At 40.8% G+C, this 22,557-nt stretch overlaps 1 protein-coding gene across 2 annotated transcripts in view; it reads left to right on the top strand.

Annotated features, from left to right (window-relative positions):
* Positions 1-22,557, top strand: part of RALGAPA1 (Ral GTPase activating protein catalytic subunit alpha 1) — a 273,811-nt gene that overhangs the window by 7,386 nt on the left and 243,868 nt on the right. For both annotated transcript variants that reach the window (XM_054716552.1, XM_054716551.1), the window contains exon 2: positions 21,920-22,030. In XM_054716552.1, coding sequence (XP_054572527.1) covers positions 21,920-22,030 — 111 coding nt within the window. The remainder of the gene's footprint in view (positions 1-21,919; positions 22,031-22,557) is intronic.

Here is a 22,557-nt window from a genome sequence, read left to right as displayed (position 1 = left end):
TATTGTTTATGTATTTATATTCGTGAGAGATACTAGTCTGTAATTTTCCTGTGATTTTGTTTGTTTGTTTTGAACCAGGTAATGTTAGCCTTACAATATTATAAATGTTCTTTTTTTAAAATTAAATCTTTATTGTTGAAAGTATTACATATGTCCTCTTTCTCCTCCCCCCCCCCCCCGAATGACCACTTCTAACCCTCTGCCCTCCACACTTCCCATTCCTCCCCCTCACCCCCTCCCCAACCCCAGGTCTTCTCCACTCTATTGTCTGTGTCCATGGATTATGCATATATGCATACAAGTTCTTTGATCACTTCCCACCCCCCCTCCCTCCCTCACCTTTCCTCTGAAATTCCGCAGTCTGTTCTATGCTTCTATGTCTCTGGATCTGTTTTGTTCATCACTTTATTTTGTTCATTAGTGTACACATATGAATGAGATCATGTGATACTTGTCTTTCTCTGATTGGCATATTTTGCTTAGCATAATACTCTCCAGGTCCGTCTATGCTGTTTCAAAGAGTAAGAGAATTTTTTTTTATTGTTGCATAGTATTCCATGGTATAAATGTACCACAGTTTTTTTATCCACCCATCTACTGATGGGCACTTAGGCTGTTTACAGATCTTAGCTATTGTAAATTGTGCTGCTATGAACATAGGGGTGCATATCTTATTTCTTTTCCTTTTTTTAAATTTAATATATTTTGATTGATATCATAGAGGAAGGGAAAGGGATAGAAACATCAATGATGAGAGAGAATCATTGATTGGCTGCCTCCTGTGCCCCACACTGGGAGCCCAACAGTAGGGATCTAGCCTGACCAGGAATCACACTGTGACCTCCTGGTTCATAGATTTATGCTCAACCACTGAGCCACGTCCTGCTGGCCATACCTTCTTTCTGATTGGTGTTTCAGGTTTCTTAGGGTGTAGTCCTAGAACTGAGATCACTTGGTCAAATGGCAGTTCCATATTTAATTTTTTGAGGAAACTCCATACTGTTTTTCATAATGACTATAGCAGTCTACATTACCATTTAAGGTTATTATTGATAGGTACTTAATGATTGCCATTTTAATTTTGTATGTCCATGTTTCTCTTTTTTTCTTCTCATTACAGCAGTCCCTTTAGCATTTCTTGCACTGCTGGTTTGGTGGTGATAAATTCATTTAACCTTTTTTTTTTTTTTTAAATCAATGAAGCTCTTTATTTTACCATCTATTTTGAATGATATCCTGCCTGGATATAGTAATCTTGGTTTCAGATCTTTGCTTTTCATTACCTAGAGTACTTCATGCCAGTCCCTCTGCCTGTTGAGTTTCTGATGAGAAATCAGGTGTCAGCCTTATGTGGGAACTCCTTTGTAGTTAACTGTTTGTTTTTCTCTTGCTGCCTTTAAGATTCTCTCTTTGTCTTTACTTTTTGGATTTTAATTAGGATGTGTCTGGGCATGGGCCTTTTTGGGTTCTTCTTGCTTGAGACTCTATGCTTTTGTACTTATGTGACTTTTTCTTTCATCAGGTTGGGAAAGTTTTCTGCCATTATTTATTCAAATGTTCTCTATCCCTTGCTCACTTTCTTCTCCTCTGGTACACCTATTGTGTGACTATTGTTACATTTCATGTCCTACAGTTCCCTTAAGCTGTCCTCCTATTTTTAAATTGTTTTTCTTTTGATTCTCTGATTGCGTGATATTTTTCTATCATCTGATTCACTGATCCTTTCCTTGGCTTCCCCTAATCTGCTGTGTATTCCTTCCACTGTGTTCTTTATTAGTGCTATGTCATTCTTCATACTTACTATGTCTTTTCTCAATGCTGTTGAGTGTCTTTGTCATCATTGTTCTGAACTCTATGTCTGATATGTTTCTTATCTCCATTTCATTTATCTCTCCTTCTGGAGAATTCTCTTGTTCTTTCATTTGGGGTTGTTGTTGTTTTTTAAATTTCTTTTAAAATATATATTTATTGATTTCAGAGAGGAAGGGAGAGGGAGAGAGAGATAGAAACATCAATAATGACAGAGAATCATTGACGCCCCACAGTGGGATTGAGTCTGCAACCTGGGCATGTGCCCTTGACTGGAATCAAACCCGGGACCCTTCAGTTCGCAGGCCAGTGCTCTATCTACTGAGCCAAATCGGGTAGGACATTTGGGGGTTGTTTTTTTCTCTCTCTTCATTTTGGCTGCCTGTTTGGGTTTGTGACTGTGTATAAGGTAGATCTGCTACACCTCCCAATCTCTAGTGCTGGACAGTGTTAAATGCTGATTCTGACTAATTAGATCAGGCAAAGACTCAAAGCCTCCAGGTACTCCCTCTGCCTACAGACTGATAGGATTTTGTCTTGAATAGCCCTCAGGTAGTTGTCCACAGTGTGGTAAGAATTTTTTTTCAACAGGGTGGGGCAATTGCTTTTGTCTGGGGGGGGGGGCCTAATTGTTTTCAGTCTCTTTTTTTTTTTTAACTTTACCAAAATTTTTTCTTATTTTTTATTGTGAAAAACTTAAAACACTTAAAATTGTTTAAAGAATAGAGCCACAATGTTTGACATTTCCCTTCTCTCTCCTCTCGCTCCACCCCACACAGACACAAACTGATGCATACACATTTTCAAAATAAGTTGTTAATATGACATCATAATCCCTAAATACAGGCAATCCTTGGGTTACGTTGGACTCGACGTACATTGTTTCGTGGTTACGCTGCCATCTCCCATTTATTTATAAAAAAATAAAGTTCCATCATTTCGACATATGTACATATGAACTTTATGTTTTTTATTATTTATTTACCACAAGTAAAGGGCAGGAATTGTTATCTTTCTTTAAAATTTTTTTTTACTGTTTCACTTCATTACTGCTATGTATGTGCTCCATGTGAGTGACGTAGGTGCTTATGTAGGTGGGTTCCGACTTATAGCGAAAATCACACTATGTTGCGGCGTAGGAACGGATCACCGATGTAACCCAAGGACCTACTATACTTCAACATGAGTCTCTTAAGAATGGCAATTTCCTACATAACCACAATGACACTATCATACCTACAAAAGTAAAAAGCATTCTACAATCACAACTAATATACAAGACAAACTTTTCCAACAGTCTCCTAAGAATTTCTATGCAGTTTCCCCCCGGATCTAATCAAGGTTTATAGATTCTAGAAAATCTACCACCTTAACTTCTGCTTGGTTTTGATTTATGACATTGCCTTTTGAAGAGTCCTGGGTAGGTGCCTTACAGAAAGTTGTACATTCTTTGTTTGCCTAATTGCTTTCTATTGGTGTCCTTTAACCTTTACTTTTAAGTCTGTATTTCCTTTAAAATGAAAGTTAGGCTTGGAGGCTTGATTAAATGTGAGTCAAACATTTTCTTGTGTGAGAATACTTCAGAGACATCTCATGAGGAGGTTCATATGTTGGGTCTTCTCAGTACTAATTACCTAAGGGTGATTGATGACTTGGTTGGGAACATGTCAGTCTCTTAATGGCCCTCAGAAACTCCACAAGGTGGGGAAAGGGGTTTTCTAATAGGGTGGGCCAACTGTCTTCCCTCTTCACAAAAACCTGGATATCAAAGATCTGCCTGGGAATGATGTCCTCTGCAGCATGAAGGAATCACTCAGCACAGGAAACCGGGGTGTCTGCCTTCTGAGCTCTAACCCAAGAGCCCCACCCCTGGCTTCTGCTCACATGACTCCAGTCCACCCTGCCCTCCCTCTGCCAGAACCCAAGATGAGTGCACATGAAATTTTGTGTGTTGGCCCTTTAAGAGGGTGTCTGCATTTCCAGCTGTCTCCTTGTCAGACAGCAACCCTGCTGCTTTTCATAGCCATATGTTATGTGGGCACCTTTCTTAGTTCTGATGCTCTCTGCTGGGGGCCCCAGCTAGGGGTTGAGAGCTCAGAGTTCTCAGTGGTAAACCCCCTCAGCTGAGATATCTCTCTGAAACTTCCACTGCTGTCTGTGGGAGCTCAGCCAGCCCTTTTGTGCCTCCACCCTGCCTACCACTCTCCATGCAGTCTCCACTTTCCGTCCTTGGTTATCGGTTCTCTCCAGCTAGTCTTCAGTTGATTATTCAGGATGGTTTCTTTGTTTATTTTTGTATTTTAGTTTAATTTCCAGTTTGGTCCTTAGAGCATGTCTGTGTAGTATACCCTTACTCCGTCACCATTTTTAATCCCCTGTAAGTATTCTTTTTAAATTTTCTGGAAGTGTTCACATAGAGTTGGTATTATTTTTCCTTAAGTGTTTGTAATAATTCACCATTTTTTAGTTGGATTGTTTGTTATTTTGCTATAAAGTTGTATGAGTTCTTTATATATTGTGGACATTAACTCCGTATTAGATATATGATTTGCAAATATTTTCTCCTATTCAGTCGGTTGACTTTTCATTTTGTTCATTTTTTATTTATTTTTTGCTGTGCTTTTAAAATTTCATGTAATCCCACTTGTTTGTTTATTGCTTTTGTTGCTTTGCTTTGGTCTTCAGATTTAAAAAAATCATCACCAAGGCTAAGGTCAAGAAGCTTGCTACCTATTTTTTTCTTTCAGGAATTTTATTGTTTCAGGTCTTACATTCAAGTCTTTAAGTCACTTTCAGTTAATTTTTGTATATGGTATAAGATAGGGGTCTAGTTGTTTTATTTTGCATGTGGATATCCAGTTTTCCCAACCCCATTTATTGATGAGACTGTCTGTCCTCTCTCTGTTGTGTATTCTTGCTCCTTTGTCATAAATCGATTGGCCGTTTATGCATAGATTTTTGTCTGGATTCTCTATTCTGTTCTCTTTATACCAGTTTGTTTATGCCAATATTATACTGTTTTGATTACTATAGTTTTGTAATACGGTTTGAATCAGAGAGTGTGATGCCTCCCCCTTTTGTTCTTTCTCAAGATTGCATTGTTATTTGGGATCTTTTGTGGTTCCACACAAATTTTAGAATTGCTTTTACCTATTTTTGTGAAAAATGCCATTGTTGAGAGTTTTTATTAGGAATGGATGTTGAATTTTGTGGAATGCTTTTTCTGTACCTATTGAGAAGATACTAGGATTTTTATTTTTCATTTTGTTCATGTGTTAATTTGATTCATTTGTGGATTTTAAACCATCCTTGCATGCCTGGAATTAATGCCACCTACTCATGGTTATGAACCTTTTAATATATTGTTGACTTTGGTTGCTGACATTTTGTTGAGAATTTTTACATCTGTGTTCTTCAGGGATATTGTAATTTTTTCTTGTAGTGTCCTTGTTTGTTTTTTTATCAGAGTAATTTGGATCTTGTAAAATGAGATTGAAAGTGTTCCCTCTCCTCTGATATATGGAAGAGTCTGAGAAGGATTGGTATGTATTCTTTTAAAAATTCACCAGTGAGCCCTGGCCCATATGGCCCAATTGGGCATTGTCCCAAGCACTAAAAGGTGCTGGTTCCATTCTTGATAAGGGCACATGTCCAGGTTGCAGGCCAGATTCCCAATAGGGGGCGTGCAGGAGGCAGCCGATTGATGTTACACTCTTACATTGATGTTCTCTTCTCTCTCTCTCTCTCTCCTTTCCTGTCTCTCTAAAAATCAATAAAATAAAAGGGAAAAAAATTCAGTGAAGTTATCTGATTCTGGACTTTATTCTGTTGGAAGCTTTTTGATCACTGATCCAATCTCCTTATTTGTAATTGTTCTGTTTCGATTCAGACCTATAAGTAGTTATAGAGATCTGAATGATGTACATTTAATGTCATATTGATTTGATTAAGTTTGAGTCTGTGATCTTGCTCTGTGTTCTATTTGGCTTATCTGTTCTAAGTTTCCATTTTCCCCTCTCTGTCTTTTTTTTTGCCTTCTTTTGTATTAGTTGAGTAAATTATGATTCTTTTTTTTTTTATCTCCTTTGTTGGCTTATTAGCTCTATTCTTTTGTTTTATCATTTTATTGACTGCTTTATGATTTATAATATGCATCTCTAATTTACCAGTGTCTACTACTAAGTGATATTATACTGCTTTTTAGCCTATATAATAAACAGGTAATATGCAAATTGACCATCACTCCAACACACAAGATGGTCACCCCCATGTGGACACAAGATGGCCGCCACAAGATGGCCAGCAGGGGAGGGCAGTTGGGAGGGACCAGGCCTGCAAGGGAGGGTAGTTGGGGGCAATAAGGCCTGCAGGGGAGGGCAGTTAGGGGCAACCGGGCCGGCAGGGGAGAGCAGTTAGGGGCAAATAGGCCTGCAGGGGAGGGCAGTTAGGGGTGACCAGGCTGGCAGGGGAGGGCAGTTAGGGGCGACCAGGCCTGCAGGGCAGGGCAGTTTGGAGGGACAAGGCCTGTAGGGGAGGGCAGTTAGGGGCGACCAGGCTGGCAAGGGAGGGCAGTTAGGGGTGACTGGGCCAGCAGGGGAGGGCAGTTGGGGGGGACAAGGCCTGCAAGGGAGGACAGTTAGGGGCGACCAGGCCAGCAGGAGAGGGCAGTTAGGGTTGGCCAGGCCGGCAGAGGAGGGCAGTTAGGGTTGACCAGGCCGGCAGGGGAGGGCAGTTAGGGCAATCAGGCCAGCAGGGGAGAGCAGTTAGGGGCAACCAGGCTGGCAAGGGAGGGAAGTTAGGGGTGACCCGGCCAGCAGGGGAGGGCATTTAGGGGTGACCAGGCCGGCAGGGGAGAGCAGTTAGGGGCAATTGGGCCGGCAGGGTAGCAGTTAGGCGTCAATCAGGCTGGCAGGCAGAAGTGGTTAGGGGGGATCAGGCAGGCAGGCAGGTGAGTGGTTGGGAGCCAGCAGTCCTGGATTGTGAGAGGGATGTCCGACTGCCCATCAGGATCAGGCCTAAACGGGCAGTCGGACATCCCTCAATGGGTCCCACATTGGAGAGGGTGCAGGCTGGGCTGAGGGACACCCTCCTCATGCACTAATTTCGTGTACCGGGCCTCTAGTATTGAATAAGAACTTTATAAGAGTGTACTTTCATTTCTCACCCCAGCTTTTATGCTTTTTCGGTCATACATTTTCTTATACATGTTGTAAAATCTACACTATTTATTTTGTTTAAATAAACAGTTATTTTTAAAAGACTTTAAAATAAGATAAAAGCATATATTTATCTGTATAGCACTATATCCTGCATTCTTCATTTCTTTGCAGAGACAGATATTTCCTTCCATCCATTATCATTTTGTTTCTTTCTGAAGGATTACCTTTATCCTTTGTTCTGTGATGTTGATTTCGTGATGTATTCTTTATGATCCTGTTGGTGTGAAAACTATTTTGCCTTCTTTTTTGAAAGATTTGCTTTGTTTACTATTCTGGATTGGTAGCTTTTTTCCTTGGCCCCTTAAAAATTTTACTCTGCTGTCTTTGTGCTAGTACTGTTTCTGATATAAATTCTGCTTTCTTCCTCTGTGTTTACATCATTTTCATTTTCTGACTACTTTTAAGATTTTTCTCTTCATTACCAGTTTTTAGCAATATGTGCTGGGTATAGTTTTAAAAATATTTTTTTGGGTGGGGTTCATTGAGCTTATTAGATTGTGGGTTTATAGTTTTCAAAAAGTTGGGGGAAATTTTAGTCATTTCCCCCTACTAAGTTCCCCCATCCCTTTTTGAAACTTATGAGTGCTTTAGTAACTATAATATTAGATTAGGTTATTAGAAAGTATTATTAGTAATTGGAAAGTCTCATAGCAGGAAAACAACTGACATTCTTTTAATTTTTTTATTCTTTTTGTTTTATCTTGGATAGTTTCTATTTCTCTGTCTTCAAGTTCACTACTCTTTTCTTTTGCTATATGCGGTCAGCCAGTTTATTTTTCATCTCAGACATTATAGTTTTCATCTAGTTCATTTTGTATATGTTAAATTATATGTGCAAGTTATATTGTCCATATGTCTTAATTATTATATCTACAGAATACCATTAAAGTAACAATAGTTCTCTGCTCATTCTAACATCTGTCAAATCTGCATCAGTTTCAATCAGCTGATTATTCTCTTCATCCTGGGTTGTTTTCTTGTTTCTTTGTATGTTGAGTAATCTCTGGATGGTTTGATATTGTGAATTTTACCTTCTTAGTTACTAAGTATTTTTGTCTTATTATAAAGTCGAGCTTTTTTTGAGGGGTGCTATTAAATTGCCTTGAAACAGTTTGATCATTTCAGGTCTTTTACACTTTGTTGAATGGGTCCATCTAGGGCTAATTACTATCTATGTGAGTGTAAATCCTTTTGTATATATTCTACCAAAATACTCTGTAAATTATGAGGAAAATTTTTTATAACCCAGCTCTTGGGAACAAGCACTGTTCTTGGTCTTATGTAAGCATCTGGTACTTATTTTCTCAAATTCTTTCACATAGTTCTCTCTCCTCTCTTGGAAAGTTTCCTTACAAGGTGTTGTGATCATACTGGAAAGGGATTCTCCAGTTCCCTGGGTTCTCATTGTATGCAGCTTTCTCCTCTTTGTTGCTCTGTTCTGTGAACTCTTAATTACCTTGGTCTTCTTGGACTCTCAGGCCATTTTCTCAATTCCTGGATACCACTGGCTCTGCCTGGATTTTCTTTCCTCACACAAGGCTTGGAAATTCTTAAGTAGGAGAAGTCAAAGTGCATTTTGTTTGTTTGCTCTCTGTCACAAATTACTTTAATGTCCACACCTGCTTGAAACAAACAAACAAACAAACAAACCCCCCAAAACCCTGAAACATAACAGATTTCAAGACACTGGATATCAGATGCTGATAATAAGAGTTTCTCTTAAGTTAATGTGACTGAAAATTGACTTCATAGAAAGCAACTTGGTTCCCATTTTTTACTTATTTATATTTAGAGAAGAAATTTTTAATTAGTTGATTAGTGCAATATATCTGATATACCTCAAACCTGAATATATTAATTTTTTACAATTAAAATTATATTCAAATATCTTAAATCAGAAATATGAAAACTCATGTTCAGTAGGCATAAGTGGTGATGTATAAGGACAGAAGCAAATATTATATGCTCATAAAATAAGCAACTTAAAAGTGGTATAGATGAACTTGGAACCAATATAGCTGGAAATCTGAAAATGCATGCATCATTGTAAACTGTAAATTGCCTATGAAGAGAAACTAACATGGCATTTTATGTTTTAAGGATTTGATAGTGCAAAATTAGTAATTTATATCATGACATTAGACCCTTTTGTATTTAATTTGTTTATACCCTTTAATTTATATTCTTTAATTTGAATATCACTCATTTGAAAAATTAATTTGATTTGAAAAATTAATTTGACCTCTGAAATACTTTATCTTTGTTATTTTTAAAGAAGTGATTTACTGAGCAAGTTATCTACATAAACAATGTTACTGATTAATTTGCTTAGTAAAACAAGCTGTTTCAAATACTGCAAGTCATCTTTGCATTAACAGTTTTTTAAAATGATTTTATTGCATCTAAAGGGTTTTATATGGCATATAGGACTGAATAAAATGTGAAATAGCACAGTTAGTGATAAGCAACTGAATACCTACTACTTAAAGAAAGGAAACATTATCAGATTTCAGAGATGAGCTGATTACAGCTGTAGGCATTGAATTTGGTTCTTAGATTTCCTAGCAGCTAAAGTGAAAATTGAAACATGTTGGGTTACACGTTTTCAATGTCTTAGTAAAGATAGCATGCTTTATGTTGTTGTTAAAACACTTTTTCTTGATTCTGATTCCCATCACAATTTGTGTGTATATATGTTCATATGTTATCTAATGTGTCTTCTTTTAGAAGCACTATTGTGATAGAAATAGACCTTGGAGAAAACAGAGAAATAGGTGATTAATATGTTTGCTAGATCTATTGTTTCCAAAATAAAATGTCTACACAATCTAAATGTGTGGTTTTTCCCCCTTCTATTTCTGTAAATGGTATCACCAACCTCCAGGTTACTTTTTCATCTTTTACAACATTGATAGAAAAAGGTAAATGGATGTTAGGGTGTCCCACAGACACCTCAAACTCCAAGTATCCCAGTATAAATTTATCTTTGTCTTTTCCATTGTCCTCTTTACTTCTTGTTACCCCTCTCTGCTACTTTACATTTCAGTAACATTGAACCAGAAATCACTTTCTGAGATGCCTATCCCTTTGCTAATAATACTACTGTACCATAATACCTTCCTTTGGTCTTACACCTGAAAGCTCCTAATCTTCCTTCCCTACCAAGTAGGTATAGGGGTTTTTCCTGCATTGTACATATTTACTTCTAGTGATTTGTCTATTTTATTATAATTAACTAGTGGCCCGGTGCACGAAAATCGTGCACATTAACAGGGAATTAGAGGAAATATATTAATATTGCTATTTGCCCTTTCTCTATAATAGAAGTATCAGAGATGAAAGAAATTTAGTAAAATGTATATGAAAATCTCCCTCCTGTCAGAATCTGGGGCGCACTGCGGGACCTAGAGTCAAGTCCCCGCCCACCACCCGCACACGCTTCGAAAACGCAGGAGATCCAGACCTGGCTGGCCCCACCCCCATTGGGTGAGACCCAGACCCGGCCGGCCCCACCCCCGTCAAGCCTCTCCAGGCGGGGTGGTACAGCCTCAGGTCCCCCTGCATGGTGCTGAGGCGGGGGCAGGGGGGGCACGGCCTGAGGTCCCCCGTCAAGCCCCGCTGGGCATGAGGCATGGCCTGAGGTCCCTTGCCACGGCCAGGCCCCATGCAGCCTCAGGTCCCTGTTGTTTGGTCGTGATGTTACGGTGTCCCGGCTAATTTGCATATTCCTCTATTATATAGATAGATTACTTAGTTTCATACCTTCCTGAGGGCAGAGGTGTATCTTTTTATCTTCATGTCGCTAGACTCAGCATAGTGCCTGGCATATAATACTCAGTAAATAGTATATAGTGCATGATGAATGAATATGTTAGGTATGAGGAGAGCAAAGTTGCTTTTTTGAGAGCAATTTCAGTTGACAGCGGTAAAATAAAAAACATTTAAAGTTAGCGTTCTTATCAGAAATAAATGTTGGGTTGTCTTTAGTACCTGTGCAAATGAAATAAAATAAAATGGTTGAGAATCTAAAGTCAGCACTATGTAAAATATAAAAACAATGAAAAACAAAAAAAAACCCACACAGAACATTAACTGAAAAAGGTTATAGCATTATCGCAGAGGTTATCATAATCTTTCTCATTATTGAAAGCAATCTTCATGATCCTTATATAACAGCTAATTATTAGAAAATTTATGTCTAATGATCCTAACAACATGCTAGTTTTAAAGTGTACACCCCTCACTCTTCATTTAACAGAATAAACTGACCTATAGATAGACATAGAGAAGAAGGTGATGTGAAGACAGAACAAAACACCAGGTTGGTGGCTCTTGTCATAGCAACCACAGGAAACTAATACAAATCTCTTGGTGATGTGGCCTTTTGCTTCTTCATATGATTTTGAGATTCAGTTTGTTTAGTTCAATGATAATAGTGTTAGGGTTTTTTTAATTGGAATTTGTGGATTTAATTTAGAGGAGATTGACATCTGTAGAATATTCTTTTTATCCCAAGGAGACTTTATTTAGGCTTTCCTTAATGTTTATAAATTAAAATTTTATGTTTTTCTCTAAGAAAGATTTGTACACTTTTTTGGTAGTCCAGAACAGTTACGTTTTAAAAGGATGTTAAAAAATTAAAATAAAAAATAAAATAATAAAAATAAGTAAATGGAAAGGATATTAAGCCCGGCCGGCGTGCTCAGTGGTTGAGCATTGACCTATGAACCAGGAGATCACCATTCGATTCCCAGTCAAGGCACATGCCCTGGTTGCGGGCTCCATTCCCAGTAGGGGGTGTGCAGAAGGCAGCCAATCAGTGACATCATCGATGTTTCTATCCCATTCTACCTCTTCCTTTTTAAAATAATTTTATATATATATATATATATATATATATATATATATATATATATAGTTTTTAAAAAGGGTGTTAAGCCCCAGCCAGTGTGGCTCAGTAGTTGAGTGTTGACCTATGAACCAGGAAGTCATGGTTTGATTCCATGTCTGGCAGAAGTCTCATTTCAATCCCTAGTAGGCATGCAGGAGGCGGCCAATCAATGCTTCTCTCTCATCATTGATGTTCCTCTCTCTCCATCTCCCTTCCTCTCTGAAATCAATAAAAACATTGTTTTAAAGGATGTTAAATTTAAAAAGGATGAGTCTGTTTCCTACAGAAGGAGCTCATGTGACTACTTCATTAAAAGGTGACTTAGATAAAGGTCAAGAAGAAGGAATGTCACTTGGATAAAAACACACAAATCAGTACTTTATATCTTATAACAGAATAAAATCTAAATAGTTCTAATTCTTCAGTGTAAACTGGAAGGAAAAAATAAGCATATTTTATTATTTATTTTAAATATGTTCTTACAGATTTTTTGTTTTGTTTTGTTTTGTGTTAATCCTCACCCGAAGATATTTTTCCATTGACCTTTTGTTTGTTTGTTTGTTTGTTTTTTGTGTGTTTTGTTGTTGTTCTTAATCCTCACCCGAGGATATTTTTCCATTGATTTTTAGAGAGAGTGGAAGGGAGAGAGAGAGACAGAGAGAAACTTCAATGTGAGAGAGACACATCTATTGGTAGCTTTCTGCACGCATCCCAAGCATGGCCCAGGAACCTGCAACCGAAGTATGTGCCCTTGACCAGAATCAAACCTGGGAGCCTTCAGTCCAAGGGCTGATGCTCTATCCACTGAGCAAAACTGGCTAGGGCTCTTTTGACTTTTTTAGAGAGAGTGGAAAGGAGGGGGAGAGACAGAGAGAGAGAAACCGAAGTAAGAGAGTTATATCAATTGGTTGCCTCCCATACACACCCTGACAAGGGCTAGGGATCGAGCTTGACCAAAATTGAACCCGGAACCCTTCAGTCTGCAGGCTAACACTCTAACCACTGAGCAGAACCAACTAGGGCTTTTCTTACTGATTTTAGAGAGAGAGAGGAAGGTAGAGGGAGATAAAGAAACATCAATCTGCTGCCTCCTGTATGGACTCAAACTGGGAATCAAACTCAGCTACTGTTTGGTGCACAGGGCAACAACGCTCAACCAACTGAACCACATTGACTAGGGCTGATATATTTTAAATGTTAGAATAGGTAAGGCTAGTCTTAGCATTTACACCAAACTTAGAAATTGTCGCAGCAATGATTGATAAATTTGCGTATATAAAATATTTTAAATTTCTAATAGTACAACTCATCAACAGAGTCAAAAGACAAGAATTGCAAACTAAGAAACATTTGCAACATGTTTAAAATAGTAAATTATCTTAGTTTATGGACTTAAAAATTTACAAAATTTAGAAAAGATTATAAAGTTGTCAAAGTTATCAACATCTAAAATGAACATATGTATTTTGAAACCACCATTTTTATTTCTTAGTATTCTGAGAATGTAAGTGGATAAGTTTGTAGGATCTGTGCACTGTTTTTTAGAATAGTGAAAAAATTTGAACCTATTTAAATACTCATTATTATGGATTGACTTCAGAATTTAAGTATATTCTTATAGCTGAGTATTATGATTCTCAGGATTTTTAAAATTCTAATAATAACTAAATAAATAGTTCGACTTTTTCACATGAACACAAAAGTGCATTTCAGATATGGTTTCATTTCTTCACTATCTTAGAGATGTTTTTAAGGAGTGAACATCCTATCTAATACTAGACAAATATGCAAATTGACCATACCTCCGACACACCCACAAGCCACGCCCACACGCCACACCCACCATCCAATCAGAGCGAGTATGCAAATTAACCCAAACCAAGATGGCTACAGCCACAGAGAGCAAGGTTTCCTAGGTAACAGAGGAAGCCAAGCTTTCTGCCAGCCGTTGCAGGCCTAAGCCTCCACTCAAGCTACGAAGTTTCAATTATAGAAGGTAAACAAATTCAAACAAATGGCGGCAGAATGGAGCTTGAGAGAGCAGGCCAGGGTTGCCACTGGAACAGGGGAAACAAAGCTTTCCACACACCCTGGCCGGGCCCACCCGCTTAAGGCAACAAAGTTTCAATTATAACCCCAACACAAATGGCTTCGGGCCTCGGAGGGAGCCCCAGGTTGGGCTCTGCTCCAGGCTACAAAGTTTCAGTTGTAGAAGGAAAATAAGTTCCAGATACCAGGGCCTCTGCTTGCGTTGCCAGGGGGCGTGGCCCACCTGCAAACCACCACAGGCCCCTCACTCAGGCCGCCCCACACCCCAAGGGAACCCCACACTGATCAGGGACACCCTTCAGGGCAAACCAGCTGGCCCCCACCCCTGTACCAGGCCTCTATCCTATCTAATAAAAGAGTACTATGCAGATTGATCATCACTGCAACACACTATATAGCTGCCCCCATGTGGTCAAAGATCCTGCCCCCATGTGGACACAAGATGGCCACCACAAGATGGCCAGCAGGAGAGGGCAGTTGGGAGGCACCCAGCCTGCAAGGGAGGGCAGTTGGAGGTGATCAACCCTGCAGGAAAGGGCAGTTAGGGGTAACCAGGCTGGCAGAGGAGGGAAGTTGGGGGCAAACAGGCTGGCAACAGAGTGGTTAGGGGGTGATCAGGCTGGCAGGCAGAAGCGGTTAGGGGCAATCAGGAAGGCAGGCAGGCAAGCAGTTGGGAGCCAGCAGTCCTGGATTGTGAGAGGGATGTCCGACTGCCCGTTTAGGCCCGATCCCAGGGATCGGGCCTAAACGGGCAGTCGGACATCCCTTGAGGGGTCCCAGATTGGAGAGGGTACAGGCTGGGCTGAGGGACAACCCCCCTCCGTGCACGAATTTCGTGCACCGGGCCTCTAGTTTTTATAGAAGCAGCTGTCATATATTGGTAATGATAGCTAATATTGTTGGCCACTTTTATGTGGCTGACTCTGGACCAAGCATTTTAAATGTATTACCTGACTTAATCCCTGCAATTTCCAGTGTGGTAGAGAGTAATTAATCCCCAAGAAACTTGAGTATTAAATAGCTAGTAAGTAGGGAGATACAGTGGAGAACGTCAGAGTTTCTGGATTCTGATCTCAGCTGTTACTATTTAATACTTATATAGATAATTTACCTATATATAAAATTAAAGTAATATTACCTCAGATATTGTTGGAAGATTACATGAAAAAAATGCATTTGAAGCACAGAATTTATGGAAGAATTAAAGACATTATTTGAATTTTAATTGGAACGTTAATGGTGATAAAATTAATCAGAGCTGTTATGACCTTTCAAAGTTGAGTAAAAATTTATTCTTAAGAAATAAAATGAGTACAAATCCCTGACTGATTTTGATGATGGCCTAAATTCTGTACTTATTCTGTCTTTTAACTATTTTTTTAAAAAGGGTAAATTAGAAAATTATTTAAAGGTAACCTTTTGGGAAAACAAAGGAGAATTGAATGAATCAAAGGAAATAAGAATTATTGATGGTATTTTCTTTTCATTTTAAATATATATATTTTTAATTTTAAATCTTTATTGTTGAGGGTGTTATAGATGTCCCTCTTTTTCCCCCCATTGTTCACCTCCATCTGGTTCACACCCTGCCCCAGGCCTTCACCACCCTATTGTCTGTGTCCATAGGTATTGCATATATGTTCTTTGGTTAATTTCTCCTCATCCCCTTCCCTCTGAGACTTGTCAGTCTGTTCCATATTTCCACGCCTCTGGTTCTATTTTATTCATCAGTTTATTCTGTTCATTAGATTCCTTATTTGTTTATTTTGAGATTCAGTTGTTGATAGATAAGTATATTTTTGCCATTTTGTTGATCTTTTTTTCTTTTTCCTTTTCTTAAAGAATACTTTTCAATATTTCATGTAATACTGGTTTGGTGGTGATGAACTCCTTCAGCTTTTTCTTGTCTGTGAAGCTCTTTATCTGACCTTCAATTCTAAATAATAGCTTTGCTGCATAGAATCTTGGTTGTAGGTCCTTACTATTCATTACTTTGAATATTTCTTGCCACTCCCTTCTGGTCTGCAAAGTTTCTATTGAGAAATCAACTGACAGTCATATGGGCACTGCCTTATAGGTAAATAACTGCTTTTCTTTTGCTGCTTTTAAGATTCTCTCTTTGTCTTTAACCCTTAGCATTTTAATTACGGGCCTCTTTGGGTTCCTCTTGTTTGGGATTTCCTGTGCTTACTGGACTTGTAAGTCTATTTCTTTCACCAGGTAGGGGAAGTTTTCTGTCATTTTTTCAAATAGGCTTTCAATATCTTGCTCTCTCTTCCCCTTTTGTCACCTCCATAATGCAAATGTTGGTACTCTTAGAATTATTCCAGAGGCTCCTTACACTGTCTTCATTATTTTTTATTTTTTCTCTTCTGATTGGGTGTTTTTTGCTTTCTCTTATTCCACATTGTTGATTTGATTCTCAGATTTCTCTACTCTGTTGTTGAATCCCTGAAAATTATTCTTTCTTTCAGTTAGTGTATGCTTAATTTCTGACTGGTCCTTTTTTATGTCTTTGATGTTCTAAGACCCTTGAAATTCTCACTAAGTCCCTTGAAGCTTTCATTAAAATCCTTAAGCATGATTGTAACCATTGTTTTGAACTCTGTATCTGGTAGTTTGCTTGCTTCCATTTCATTTAATTCTTTTTTTTTTTTTGCAGACTTCTTCTGTTCTTTCATTTGTGACATGTTTCTTTGTCTCCACATTTTGGCTGCTTCCCTGTTTTTGTTGTTGTTGTTTTGTTTGTTTTTTATGTATTAGGTAGAGCTGCTCTGTCTCCTGTAATTGGTAGTGGCCTGGTGTAGTATATGTCCTATTGGGCCCAGTGGTTCATCCTCCCTATTCACCTGAGCTGACACTCTAGGTGCGCCCTTGTGTGGGCTTTGTGCATAGTCTTGTTGTAGTTGAGCCCTAATTGCTATTGATGTCCCTGGGAGGAATTGACCTCCAGACCAATTGGCTGTGAGGACCAGCTGTGACTATAGTGGAAGAGCTGTTGTTCAGGAACCACCCCCTTTGGACCAGGACTTTGCTTCAGTGGGATTTGGTGCTCACTGAATCTGCCTTTTGAATCTGGTATGGTCTGAAGTTGTACACTGGGTGCACTGGCTCTGGCCTCCTGGCAGATGCATAGCCAGCCACTGCCTGGGGCCACTTGGCAGAGCTATAGGGCAGTCTGCAGATAGCTGCTACTTGTGTTAGGCTTGAAAGTGCCCAGGAGAGACCAAGCTGTGAAGCAAGGGAGGTTGCTGTTAGTGCTGGGTCTTGGGCCTAAACGGGCAGTCGGAAATCCCTAGAGGGGTCCCAGATTGGAGAGGGTGCAGACTGGGCTGAGGGACACACACCCCCATGCACAAATTTCATGCACCGGGCCTCTAGTTATCTATATAAAAGGCTAATATGCTAAGTGTCCATCTGACTGGTAGCTTGACATGCACTGACCACCAGGGGGCAGACGCTCAACACAGGAGCTGTCGAGCTGCAGTGACTTGGCAGCAGTGGTTCTTGGATGAGGTGCCTAAAAACCAGAGAGGAGGGAGCCCGATTCCTCTTGGAGCCGCAAAATTCCACCTTCAGCCCTGGGTTATGTTGATGCTGGGGCACTGTCGGCCCCAAATCTGGTTTACTGCACACTTTCATTTGTGTTCCACGCCCTATATGACAGCAATGTTGCAAAGTGCCCTTTCTCACTTCAGGACCCCTTTGGGGATGTTGGAGAGCCGGATTTTGGCCTGATCCCCACAGGCCAGGCCAAGGGACCCCACCTGCCAGAGGGATCCCGCTCACTCCACAGATGCTCTTCGAGCCATGGCACCACCCCACATGTAGTCAGCCAGGGAGGAACCATAGGAGGTTGGCTCCAGGGTGTGTGCAGTCCCGCCCCACTGGCTTGCCTTCTAATTAATTTCCTTTCAATATGCACGAATCCTTGCAACGGGTCACTAGTTTTAAATCAGTAGCTTCAAGGTTTCCAGTCATCTGTGCTTTTTCATCAGTTGTCCTTAGAGCTTTCTAGAGGCAAGTTGGTTATTACTATGAACCACTTATTTTAGACATGCCATTTCTTGGGGGCTAATCAGGCCAGGCCAATGGGGAGGAGAGAGGACACAGGAGGTTGGCCGGCTGGCCCTGCCCCTGATTGGGGTGGGGAGGTCAATCGTGGGTGGGGCCAGCCAGGGGGAGGGGCTGCGGATGGTTGGCTGGTCAGCCCTGCCCTTGATAGTGGTGTTGGGGGCCAATTGGGTGTGGGGCCGCCCCCCTATTTGGCCAGAAGGCTGGCCGCAGTGCACATCATAGCAAACAGTCGTTCTGGTTGCTTGGCTTTTACATATATAGACTAGTGGCCAGGTGCATGAAATTTGTGTGCATTAGAAGGGAATTAATTAGAGGAAATATTTTAATGTTGCTATTTGCCCTTTCTATATAATAGAAGTGTTAGAGATGAAAGAAAATTATTAAAATGTATAGGAAAATCTCCCTCCTGTCAGAGCCTGGGGCACGCTGTGGGACCCAGAGTCAAGTCGCCGCCCACCTGCGCGTGCCTTGAAATCGCGTGAGACTCAGACCCAGCTGGCCCCATCAAGCCCTGCAGGGCAGGGGAGTACAGCCTCAGGTCTCCCGTGAAGCCTGACATGGTAGGGGGCACAGCCTCAGGTCCCCCGTCAAGCCCTGTCAGGCAGTGGGCGCAGCCTTAGGTCCCCCGTCAAGTCCCGTCAGACAGCGGGCGCAGCCTCAGGTCCCCCGTCAAGCCCTGTCAGGCAGCGGGCGCAGCCTTAGGTCCCCTGGCCTAGCACCAGGCTGGGGGCATGGCCTCAGGTTCCCCGGCGCATCCTCAGGTCCCCTGGCCCCGGCGTGGGGGACTTGGCTTCAGGTCCACTGGCCCGGCTCAGGTCCCCTGTCCCTGGTGCCGGGGCGGGGGGTGCGGCTTTAGGTCCTCCCACCCAGCCTCAGGTCCCCCAGCCCCGGCGCCAGGGCAGGGAGCACGGCCTCAGTTGCCCCTGGCCAGAGGGCGCAATGACCATTTGCATATTAGCTCTTTATTATCCTGTCTAATAAACAGGGAATATGCTAATTGACCCTCAGCCAATAAGGAGGGAATATGCTAATTGACTGCCAAAACCCTCGAAGATGGCGGTGACTACAGCCACAAGATAGTGGCATCCAGTCCCCTCAGCTCCATCTAGGTGCAGGCCCGGCCGCTCCACGTGCCTGCCTCCAGAGTCCCCCAGTCCCTTCAGCCCCCCAGCCACCCAGGGCTGGCCCGAGGTGCAGGCAAGCCTCGAATGGCGACTGCCCAGCCGCCCAGGGCCACCCGAGGCTCAGGTAACCAGGGCAGGCCGAGGCTTGTGCTGCTGGCAGTGGCAGCAGGAGAGGTGTGATGGGGCATTGCCTTCTCCTGATTGCTAGTCACCTCCCACCTCTGAGGGCTCCCGGACTGTGAGAGGGGGCAGACCAGGCTGAGGGACCTCCCTCCAGTGCATGAATTTTCATGCACCAGGCCTCTAGTATAGAATAAAACCCACTTGAGCACATATGTGCTCAGCACTGTGCTAGGTTTTTGGAATACTAAGGTGGACACAGTTTCTATTTTAAAGAAGCATTAGACAAATCCTAGAGAAAAGATGAGAATACTTGAAATATAGTTATTTCTATAAGAGAGAAATGTAAGGAATCCAAGAGAATAGAGGAGAGGCCATCTATCCCTTCTTTGGGAGAGTAGAGTAAAAGGGAAACTAGTCTTGGAAAATTCCATAGAATTTATTATAATTTATTATAAATTATAATTATAATTTATAATTTATTATGTTTGTAGGAAAAATAATACACAAATGAGAATTTAATATGTTATCTATATATAGGTACTATTTAACTTTATTCTGAAGTCTTCCTTTGAGTGTTAGATCAGTCCAATTAATTAATTAATGTTTACCTTTAAGGCGAGTTTACTAACAACTAGAGGTCCGGTGCATGAAAATTTGTGCCCTTGGCGGGGGTCGGTGTCCCTCAGCCCAGCCTGCGCCCTCTCCCAGTCCGGGACTCCTCGGGGGCTGGCAGTCAGACATCCCTTTGGCAGCCCAGGAGTCCTAGAGGAGCAGGCCTAAGCCATCAGTCGGATATCCTTAGCACTCTCCCGCCACCACCTCTGTGCTCACAGCCGTCAGCCTGGCTTGTGGCTGAGTGGAGCTCCCCCTGTGGGAGCGCACTGACCACCAGGGGCCAGCTCCTGTGTTGAGCGTCTGCCCCCTGTTGGTCAGTGCGCGTCATAGTGACCGGTCTTTCCTGGTCGTTCCTCTGTTAGTGTCAATTTGCATATTATCCTTTTATTATATAGGATTAATAGTTTATTCTCCATCTCATTACCAGGTAAAAAAACATCTTTGACTTTCCCCCCTGTGCCTTTTTCAAATTTATTTTTTATTATAAGAGAAATGTGTTTTTCATAAATAAGCTTCAATAGTAAGAAAGTACATAAGTTTTCCATTCCCCTTTTTCCCTCAATCTTCTCACTCCCCTAGAAAATAAGCCAAACAACAAAATGCATGAATACATGCTATACACCTACAGATATCTTGTTTTGAATAATAAATTCAGTCTCCTTAGTTTTTGTTCAGAACATTTTATAACATATCTAAAGACTCCTTTTCCAGTTTAATTTTTTTAAAATGCTCTTTAGCTCTAGCCAAAATGAATTAGTTTTTTTGCATCCTATTACACTTCACATGTTCATCACTCTATGTGTTTGTTTATGTGTAGAATGCTCTTCCTGTTCAACCCCACCAGCTCATGTCCAGAGTCCTTCTATCCTTGAAAGTCTTTATAAAGAATATTAGAGGCCCGGTGCATGAAATTTGTGAATGGGGGGTGGGTCCCCTCAGACCAGCCTGCACCCTCTCTAATCCGGGACCCCTGTGGGATTGGGCCTAAACCGGCAGTTGGACATCCCTATCACAATCCGGGACCACTGGCTCCTAACTGCTCACCTGCCTGCCTGCCTGATCACCCCTAATTGCCCCCCCTGCCAGCCTGGTCTCCCCCAACTGCCCCCTCACCAGCCTGGTCGCCCCTCACTGACCCCCCTGCCAATCTGGTCACCCCTAACTGCCCCCCCTGCCGGCCTGGTCGCCCCACGCAGCCTGTTGCTCAGTCATTTGGTTGTCCCTCACTAACCCCCCTGCTGGCCTGGTCCCTCCACGCAGCCTGTTCGGTCGTCTGTTCAGTTGTTTTGGTTGCGACGGTCGCTTAGGCTTTTATATGTATAGATATCCTCAGGCATTTTTTCTTTCTCCATTTTCACTTCTCATTGAGCTTTGAAAGAAATTTTGTATTTCTAAATTGCCATTATACTTTGTAACTTCATTTTCAGATCCTAACACTTTCTGCTGTGGGTACAATTATACAGGGGTGGGCAAAAGTAGGTTTACAGTTGTAATACAAACAAGTAATACAATAATTAATAATACAAGAATAAACTCTGTTTCACATAATCACAACTGTAAGCCCACTCTTCTTTGTTTAGTTTTGTGTGCCCTGGACTACACTGACAGTTCTTTTAGAGCACTATTATCTGTATTTAAGCTTTACAATACTTAAAGTACTTATTTATAAAACCTGTTGTTAGATACGTATTTACTGAAAACATGTATTTTAGGCACAATATATTATTACTCATAGAAATACTGATTTTTAAACTGTCTTAAGGGAGAAGTTAGAGGCATATTTGTGAATTCAAAATGGAATTTGACTTCTTTTTTTGGTTTGGTTAATGGTTTGGAATAAGTCTTTCTGTGACATTGTTTTCTTTTGCAAAACAAAGATTATGATGACTATATCATTTTATAAAATTAAAGCTAACATTGTTAAAGGAAACTTGCAACTGTCATATCTGCTGAACATAATTTAACGTATTTGTAAACTGTAATCACTAAAATTGTTTTCATTTATTTTTCAGAGAATGCGGAGTCTATCGATCTTAAACAGTTTTTTGACCAACATTTTTCACATATTTATTATGTGTTCTTTGAGAATTTCGTGACTATTGAAGCTAGTCTTAAACAGAAAGGTAAGATGTTAAAAATTGATTCTGATTTATGTTGATGTTTCCAGTAATTGTCATATATTTTCTTTTCTTTTTTAAAATAAATCTTTAGTGTTCAGATTATTACAGTTGTTCCTCTTTTTTCCACCCATAGCTCCCCCCCACCCGGTTCCCACCCCACCCTCTGTCCTTACCGCCCCCCCTCCGTCCACATTCATAGGTGTAAGATTTTTGTCCATTCTCTTCCCATACTTCCCTTTACCCCTTTACCCCCCCCCCGAGATTGTCATCCACTCCCTTTCTGTGCCCCTGATTCTATTATATTCACCAGTTTATTCTGTTCGTCAGATTTTTTATTCACTTAATTTTTAGATTCACTTGTTGATAGATACGTATTTGTTTTCACTTTGTTAGCAGTTATCTTTACCTTTTTCTTCCTCTTCTTAGAGAATACCCTTCAGCATTTCATATAATACTGGATTGGTGGTGATGAACTCCTTTAGCTTTTTCTTGTCTGTGAAGCTCTTTATCTGACCTTCAATTCTAAATGA

Source organism: Eptesicus fuscus, chromosome 5, assembly GCF_027574615.1.
Source record: "Eptesicus fuscus isolate TK198812 chromosome 5, DD_ASM_mEF_20220401, whole genome shotgun sequence".
Classification (NCBI taxonomy): domain Eukaryota; kingdom Metazoa; phylum Chordata; class Mammalia; order Chiroptera; family Vespertilionidae; genus Eptesicus; species Eptesicus fuscus.
This window is presented reverse-complemented; position numbering and strand designations above follow the sequence as displayed.